The 8689-nt window shown below is 36.7% G+C and overlaps 1 protein-coding gene across 1 annotated transcript in view; it reads right to left on the bottom strand.

Annotated features, from left to right (window-relative positions):
* Window positions 1-250: 250 nt before the first annotated feature.
* Window positions 251-8689, bottom strand: part of CNTN3 (contactin 3) — a 320713-nt gene continuing 312274 nt past the window's right edge. Inside the window, exons 22-24 of the mRNA XM_057706594.1 lie at window positions 3277-3389; window positions 2482-2650; window positions 251-658 (exon numbers count right to left, since the gene is read on the bottom strand). Of these exons, the coding sequence (XP_057562577.1) occupies window positions 558-658; window positions 2482-2650; window positions 3277-3389 (383 nt within the window). The 3' untranslated portion in view covers window positions 251-557. The remainder of the gene's footprint in view (window positions 659-2481; window positions 2651-3276; window positions 3390-8689) is intronic.

Raw genomic sequence — 8689 nt, 5'->3', positions numbered from 1 at the left:
CAAAACGGCACTCTTCCAAAGTCTACTACAGCATCTCCAACAACATTCTTCTGAATTACAAGCACCCTCTTCCAAACAGGGTAATTTCTAACATATATTTTTCACCCTTGAGTATTTCAAATGCGTATTTCAAAATAATACTAATTATGTCTTCCAAACAGTGCTGTTACAATGGGAACAAAGCATTGGAATTAAATGAGGTTTTCTACATTCGAAAAAAAAAAAAAGTATGTGTCTGCATGTAGGTACATGTACACACAGGAGCATGTGAGTCTTTATCCATAGACAGTGCTTAAAATCATAGCTTAAGAATGTCTCTATCAAAAATCTGATGTATGTAATATGTAAATTCCTTTGGTTTATCAAGTAAATATTAAGGCATTTCAGATTCCCCTAAAAGGATTTACTGTTTTTTTTTATTATATTCATATTTTACCTATGTAGAAAGTTAAAAATACAGAGTTGGAAAAAAACATGCATAATCACTGCATTTCATGAAAGCACTTTTTTTGTAACCAATGAACTTCCCAATAAATAATAAAAAAAAAAAGTGACTATCACCACAGGGCGTTTACAATAAAGATCAGTACTATAGAGATATAACTTGACACAGAGTAGACATTGGAGATGGCTGATGTACAACCTCTTGCATCCATATCTGTCAAAGATGATAAACAGCTCATTAATAAGGACTCTATCAAGAAACCAGGACAAAAGCAATGTCTCTCCTACCACAATCAAATCATATCAGAACCTAACTGACTACCACAAGTTACATTAGCCTTCATTATATTTATCAGTGTAGCACATATTATTTGCCAAGAGTATCTATAAACACCCTGATGTACTTAAGTTTTCTTAAACGATTCTGGGCTTTGTTCTTCTAGTATTGTTTAACTTTAATTGAAAGTGGAAAAACAACTTAATCATTTTGAAAACAATTATACTCCATTACAGACAATTTTGAGATAACTCAATGGTTTAATTAAAGCAAGCTTCATTGGAGATGGGTTCAGAAAAGATCTGTTTGTTTCTCTTTTGTGCATTTCTAGATAAGTTATTATGCATAATATAAAACATCATCTTAAAAAAGCAATCCATTAAAAACTCCATTTTCCTAGAGTTGGCTTTTCTCTGCACCAATCTATGCAAACTCAGCAAGATGGCTGATGTCAGAGGGCAAGGCTGCTCTTGACTCAGCAGCCCTCAAATGCTAAAACCCTGTCTGCTCCTGCAAAAGCACAGAACCTATTCCTTTTAACAGTTCCACTTTGGCCATATTGTAATTTTAACTCTGAACTTTGAGGTATCTTAGGAACAAGACGGCATGTCTTAATTTTAAACCTAAATAATAACAATAATAATGATAATGATAATAATAAGCTTAAATTAATTCCTGGTTTTGCTCTATTGAAGTGCATACAGTTTTACAAATGTCTGTAGTCCTAAACGGTTTTCACAGATTTTCATGTTGCAGAACTCAGTTCTGAGATAAATATTTCTCATTTTCTTCATGTAGTTACTTGTTTTTTTGGTCTAAGTATTGGAGTCTTTATAATTTCACGAAGAGATAAAATTTCTTCAATTTTCTACATCTACCCTTCTCTTTACTTCCTAATGATGTCCCTTATTTTCTTTTCCAAGATTACAGATAAAGTTTTTAATCTTGAATGTCCAAAACTATAGATTAGGACAACCTCAATGAAAGGAAACAGAGAAGAAAGTAATTTAGGTTACTAAGAGCCAGAGGACAGAGTATGAAGAAAAGATGGCTTCTGCAGTACTTAATTGAGGTTGCAAAACTCTATGCTTCAGATTTAAAAGGAAAGATAAAATTTTTTCTACTACTGTCACTGATAAAATACATATGAAAAGTCTGTTTCCCTTAACTCCAAAAGTGTAATTTCTATCATAAAATAGGCTTCATTTGGATTTTGAAAGGAAAAGCAAGTACGAACCTCATTTGAAATTGGAAACTAAGAATTTTTTTTTTAAAAAGTAACATTTGGTTTGACCAAGTGGGTTATAACCTTAAAAATGCTAAGTTTTCTACTTGGTAAAGAACTGATAAGATTCATACATAATTTCTAGGAGGAAAACAACTGGAATATTAAAGGTCTAAAAACACTTTGTGGGTTCAACATTGCCCTTGAGAAATGCTTAAGGAATTCTGTTTTATGGCAATTGAAAGGCAAATTTATGCATTGCTCACAATGAGAAAAAAATTAATAAAATTTGCTAACTATTTCTCAATGGGTTTTTTTTTTTTTTTTCTGTTATTCTGCTCTTAACATTCTCCTTATTCTGCACCACTTGTGAGGAATTATTCCTGGAATTCATCTCTCATATTCCAAAAATCTTCTCAGCATTCAGATGAAAGAAATGGTAGAAGAAAAAAAGAGTGGAGAGGGGAGCACTGATTGACTCTCTCTTGGGGGCTCATGCTGGGAATTAAGGAGATGTTGACTTCAACCAACTTACTGGTTATTCTTGGAATCCTGATCTGTTCGCTACTGGTCCCATCCCCGCCATCCGTTGTGGCCTTAACTTCAATAATGTAGTCCTCTTTAATGGGCAGCAAAAGTTCAGCTGAAGTTTTGTTTGTGTTTAGCACTTGCACATTATTTTGACTGCTAGTCCTATAGAAAACCTAAAATGCATGAGCAAACACATTGAGTTTTTATATTACCCGCTTTTATTTTTTCCTAAAATTATTACTCCAATGTTACTTCATTTATATTGTTTGTTTTTCTATACCCACTAGAATATAGGCTGCGTTCATAGCTGTGTCATCTTAGACTAGGGACCAGCATATGGTGGAATCATCAGGTTCTCAAAATGAAGGAGGTGGGGAAGAGTGAAATTCTTCCATGAAAAGTGCAGCTGGTTGGGTACTTGTAAGGGTGGGGAGATGGGGACAAGGCCCTACTGTACTGATCTTGAACAGGAGACTAAAGAATCAGAGCCAGTACTATCAGTTGTTTTTTTAAGTAATATATGGGTGAGCATTAGAAATAGGAAACTAACATAACAAACAACTTACCAACATTTGGTCTAAATTCCCACGTGAGCATAATTATGTCACTTAAATTTAAATTTAAGAAATCAGACGTTTTGAAAAAATACCCTTTTCATAAACAGCTTGATATCTGTACGTCAAAAGTAGTTTATAAAGATCACACCATCAACATTTAGAAAAACTGTTCAGATCTAGCTTCCTTTGAAAACTACTGCCAGAAGTAGAAAAAGAAAGCATTTGCAAATGATACAACTTACTTTATATCCTGTTACTTCTGATTCATTCTCCATGGCTTTCACTTGCTCCCAATTAAGTAACACTTTTGTGTCTGTAGCATTCCAAACAACATTTCCTGGTGGCTGACTGGGAGCTTGAAATGCAAAATGAGAAATTTAAATAGATTTGAGCATGAAGTGATATTTTACATAGAACAGATAAATGACAGTCACAGGAGGCAGCTGAAGGAGGGCAGAATCTCTTTGGTAACACATAGTATACAGGCAGAATCAGAAAAGATAACAGAGTAGCTAACTTTCTTTTTACAAAGACGTTTCCATTACATCATGAGACTTCGTTTTATCCTATTCATCATGTACTTTAGGGCATTTCTCACTTGTTACAGTGGTCTCCTGGAAAACTTGTTGATAGTGGAGATAAAGAAATTCTCTTATTCACCACTAGAGGGATGCTTGTTGATGGGCCAGGAAAGGCAGGCAGTGTGTCCTATTTGACACATTCAGAGGCTGACAGAAATTGCCAACTGAGCAGATTAAAGCTGCAGGAAATGAAGTGTGGATGATTTTTAAGCCAGCCATGTATGATGAGATGAGCAAAATGGGAGGCAATCAAAAATAAGGATTACTTAGATTTATTCCCATGAAGTAATAGCTACACACATGAAAAATTGCAGCAGAGTCTATATTTTAGTCTTCGTTTTCCAAGTTTAAATCAGTTTTTGAGAAAAATAAGGCAAAACACTAAAACGTTAATGAGAATTCCATTAGATAATTAATGAAACTCTCTGAGGTTTTAAAACTTGGATTCATAATTTAGCTCCCTCTCATGCACACTAAATGCCGGAGGAAAGGGGTTTTGATGGCATTTGTCAAGAGCAACATAGGACCCTGAAAATTCAGTTTCTTGTCAATCACAAAACAACAAACATAATATTATCCATTTGGAAACAACATCACAGTTGCCCAAACAGTGCTGAAATATGTTGTGCTTGTGGATTTTGCCACCGAACACGATTTGGTTATGGGAAAATGATATAAAAGACTGGTTACACTGAGGAGTTTCTCAACATCACTGACTCATGCCGTGAGGGAGAGACGGCTGGACATACAGATGGGAAGAGTGCTCAGGTACACTGATGTGACTAATGACACCAAACAAGACTGTATTCCCTGCAGATTATTTGGCTTGTTGTCTGCTCTTTAACACGATTCTGCATTGCCTTTAACATCTGTGATCTGGTATTAACAATGAGTTTAGCTCAGCTCAGACCATTCGAGCGGCAATGCTTAGATAACAAAACATATATAACGGCAATTGCTTAGGGCTGAAATACTAATGACTGTGTTCTGGGGGCTCCATCCAAATGCTATGAATGCACGATTGTTAGAACAGTTTCCCAAAGTCTGTGATTTCCTTGGCCGGGTGGCACGATCAAAGGACAGGCTCCGTTTGATGCAGCTCCGATAACAAGCTTCAGCATGGTGTGTCCTGCCAGGAGACATGCGCTTGTCGAGTATAGAAAACTTAAGTGATTTTGGTTGAATCATTTATTTCAACACTAGCCCCGCAGAAGAAATGACTGCAAGCTTAAAACTCAGGCTTATTTTGTATGAGTTCCAAAATAGATGAGAGCTCAGCCTGAACTGAATACTTTTTAAATGGACAAAAAAGAAAGAAAAACAGGAAACGTGAAAGGGGGGGAAATAAAAGCTTTGTTCTGGATCTGATTACTCTTGTTTTCCATATCGCTATTTCCAAGCATCAGATAGTCACACCCTGTTTTCATCATTTTTGCTGTTTTTAAAGAAATGAACTTGACTTAAAAAAAAATATGAACACCAACTTTAGCCTTGTCCTAAACACTAATATTCACACAATCATGAGGTTAGTATGCTAGTTACATTGCTATGGTACTCTATATAACAAATAAAGCATTATTAAAATTTTAAAAATATTTGTGGACTATTCTAAAATCATCTCGTACCACTACTGGTAAGAATAACAGCTTCTGGAAAATCCTAGATCAGATAAACTTTCCTTCCACATTTAAAATCCTATTATTGTTAGCAACAAATGCTTATTAAAACCTATAATATGTTAGGCATGGTAGAATGTGCTTTTATATAATTGACTTAATCCTCATTACACTGCATTATAATAATGCCTGTTTCAGTACATGGGTAATTTGGACCCAGAGAGTTTTAAAAAAAGATTGTACATTCATTTTCATAGCAGCAACATTCACAATAGACAAAAAGTTGAAGCAACCCAAGTGTCCATCAACAGGTGAATAGGTAATCAGAATGTGGTATATCCATGCAATGGAATACTATTCAGCCTCGAACAGGAAGGACATTCTGATACATGCAGCAACCTGGATGAACCTTAATTATGCAAAGTGAAATAACCCAGTTGCAAAAAGACAAATTCTGTATGATTTCATGTATACAAGGTAGCTAGAGTAGTCAACCTATAGAGACAGAATGTAGAATGGTGGTTGCCAGGGGTGGGGGAGGGGACAATGGGATATGTTGTTTAATGGGTACAGAGTTTCAGTTTTGAAAGGTGAAAAGAGTTTTGGAGATCGGCTGCAAAATAACCAAGCCTAACGCTAAGGAACTGTACATTTAAAAACGGGTAAGATGGGAATTTTATGTCATGTGTATTTTTATCACAGTTAAAAATTAAAAGCAAAGTACTTGCTAAGAGGCATCACTGGTAAGAGCTATCACGTGGATTCAACCCAGCTCTGGTTAATTCCAAAGTCTACGCTTCCCCTATTATGTTGTGGTAACTACCTGTGACTTTAACTCTTGAACCACTAACAAACGATTTGTCAATGATGGAAAAAGGAATATTAAATACGTTCATCTCAAAATATACTCAACTTTCACTTTCCTAGGACTGCTTTCCCTGACTTCTCAGACTAAAGGCACAACAGGGCCTCTTGTTGTATACCAGGTTTCCTTTCTTCAACATCTTCATCAAAGGTACATTGTATATTTAACTGTGGTTTTATGTTTATTATCCAGTTTTCCTACTAACCCAGAAGTTCCTTGCAGAGGAAATGTCTTGTATGGTCTCTGACATCATTAGACCCATATGCTAGTTTTTATTCACTAGCCTAATGTCTTGCTAAAGGTAGATATCAAATTAGATTTTATATGTAAAATAAAATCTATTTTAATGCAAGAAGCACAACCCAAGGATTAAGAAAACACTTTTGTACTGTTATCAAAAAACAAGTTTGATCTACTCCCTATATGTCCCTAAGGAATGGTTTATGCAATGACATAGTAATGCTTGAATTGGGTAAAGATTCAGAAAAAGTACCAGTGACAGTTCACCATGGTGTCAGCAGGGCAACATTTGGCTGGTCACAGCTCTCAAATGCGGCATATCAGAATTTCGAATGAATTTTCTAGCTCCATGGTTTTGAAAGTCCCCCAAGACACAGCCCAATAAATGGTGTAAATTTCACAAAGACAAAGCTGGGACACTAACACTGACCATCAGCTTGAGAGCTTGAATATGGCCGGTCATATTGAGGCTAAGATGATAAGAAACAAAACACAAAGAAAGAACAGAATAAAAAAAAAAAAACCCAGCAAAACAACTGATGTACTAATACTTAAATGATTTATTCACTAGTTATAAGTGTTAAGGGAAAAATGCATAAGGAGGTGATGACATCTTGAGTAGATTTTGAAAGATGAATGTGAGTTTCACTTGTAGAGGTGGGGGGTGGTACCCTAGGCAGAGGGATAGAAATGCCAAGGCACAGAGGCAGGAACTTGCATGGTTCCGTTGGGGAGCTCAGTTTTGATGGGTTACAGGTAGGGGTGAGGGGAAGGGATCAGAGCAAAGGCAGCTGGAGAGACAGGTAGGAGCCATAGGGTAAAAGGCCCAGAAGGCCATAGAAACTAGAAAATGAATTTTTGGGGGGTAGGAAATTGGCAGCGCACTGAAGAAGGATCATATATGTGATGCCATCAGGTCTGTGCTTTCATAGCTTTCATAGATCTTTTTGGGGGCAGAAGGAGAAGAAGAGGAGAATCTTGGTGGAAGCTCTGTACAGAGTGCACTGTAGCACTTTGTGTAAAAGATAATAAAGGTCCATATGCAAGTGATGGCAGTGGAGTTGGAGGGTTGGAACAGACCTGTGATCTGTGGACAGGTCAGGATGATGGAGGTCATGATGGAGGTGGTGGTAATAAGTAGGAAGGCTAATTCTAGCTTGGCAGACTGGGTGAATGACACAGATCTTGGGGAACAATGTTTCTATCTGGAATTTCCTTTCCGTCACTGCTTACTTAATAAGCATTTCATATGTGTCAGGGATTCTCCTGAGTACAGTGAGCACATAGATAAAGATGTTCTCTAACTTTTTTTTTATATATATTTATTTTATTGGCTGTGTTGGGTCTTTTTTGCTGTGCATGGGCTTTCTTTTTAGTTGCGGTGAGTGGGGGCTACTCTTCATTGTGGGGCGTGGGCTACTCTTCGTTGTGGGGCGCGGGCTCCTCAATGCCGTGGCTTCTCTTGTTGCAGAGCACAGGCTCTATGCGCGTGGGCTTCAGTAGGTGCAGCACATGGGCTCAACAGTTGTGGCTCACGGGTTCTAAAGCGCAGGCTCAATAGTTGTGGCGCATGGGCTTTGTTGCTCCGTGGCATGTGGGATCTTCCTGGAGCAGGGATCAAACCCATGTTCCCTGCATTGGCAGGCGGATTCTCAGCCACTGCGCTACCTAGGAAGCCCTGTTCTCTGACTTCTAATCATGGACCACATTAGTAGTTCCCAGAGATCAGTGCTTGTACCACTAGGATGATTTTAGGAGGATAACATCTTTCATTGTAAATATTTACATATTTTCATGTTAGGGAGAAAAACCTATTATATCCAATTCTTGATTCATAGACATAATTCTTTTGGATGAGGCCGATATTGGTACATCAGTGGTAATCTACGTGACATACAACACACAGATAATTAAAACTAGGTTCTAAATAATGACACAGAACAAAGGGCATTACACAAACATAAATAACTCAGATGTTTTCAGTAGCACACAGATGTCTGGTAAATACCCCAAAATACACAGTCATAATTCAAATTGACTCTGACCTAAGGATATATTTACAATAAATAATTCATCTTAAGCTAAGTGATCAAGAGCAGAATATCACTCCACTAATAACAGTCATCAACACTCTGGTTAGCTCATTGCAAAACTTATTTCCAGGTACACATTTTCGGCAAATCAATTATGTTTATTTTTGCTATTCATTGTAGGTTTAAGTTTTAAACTTTTCTCTATTTAAGTAATTGCTTTGCTTTTATTTTTATAGAAAACAAATTTAAGACTACTATTTTGTAATGGAGAGAGTATTAGTTGTGTTCTGTTTATAGCAATGATACAAAGCCTTTTAAAA

Source organism: Hippopotamus amphibius, chromosome 13, assembly GCF_030028045.1.
Source record: "Hippopotamus amphibius kiboko isolate mHipAmp2 chromosome 13, mHipAmp2.hap2, whole genome shotgun sequence".
NCBI classification, from domain to species: Eukaryota; Metazoa; Chordata; class Mammalia; order Artiodactyla; family Hippopotamidae; genus Hippopotamus; species Hippopotamus amphibius.
This window is presented reverse-complemented; position numbering and strand designations above follow the sequence as displayed.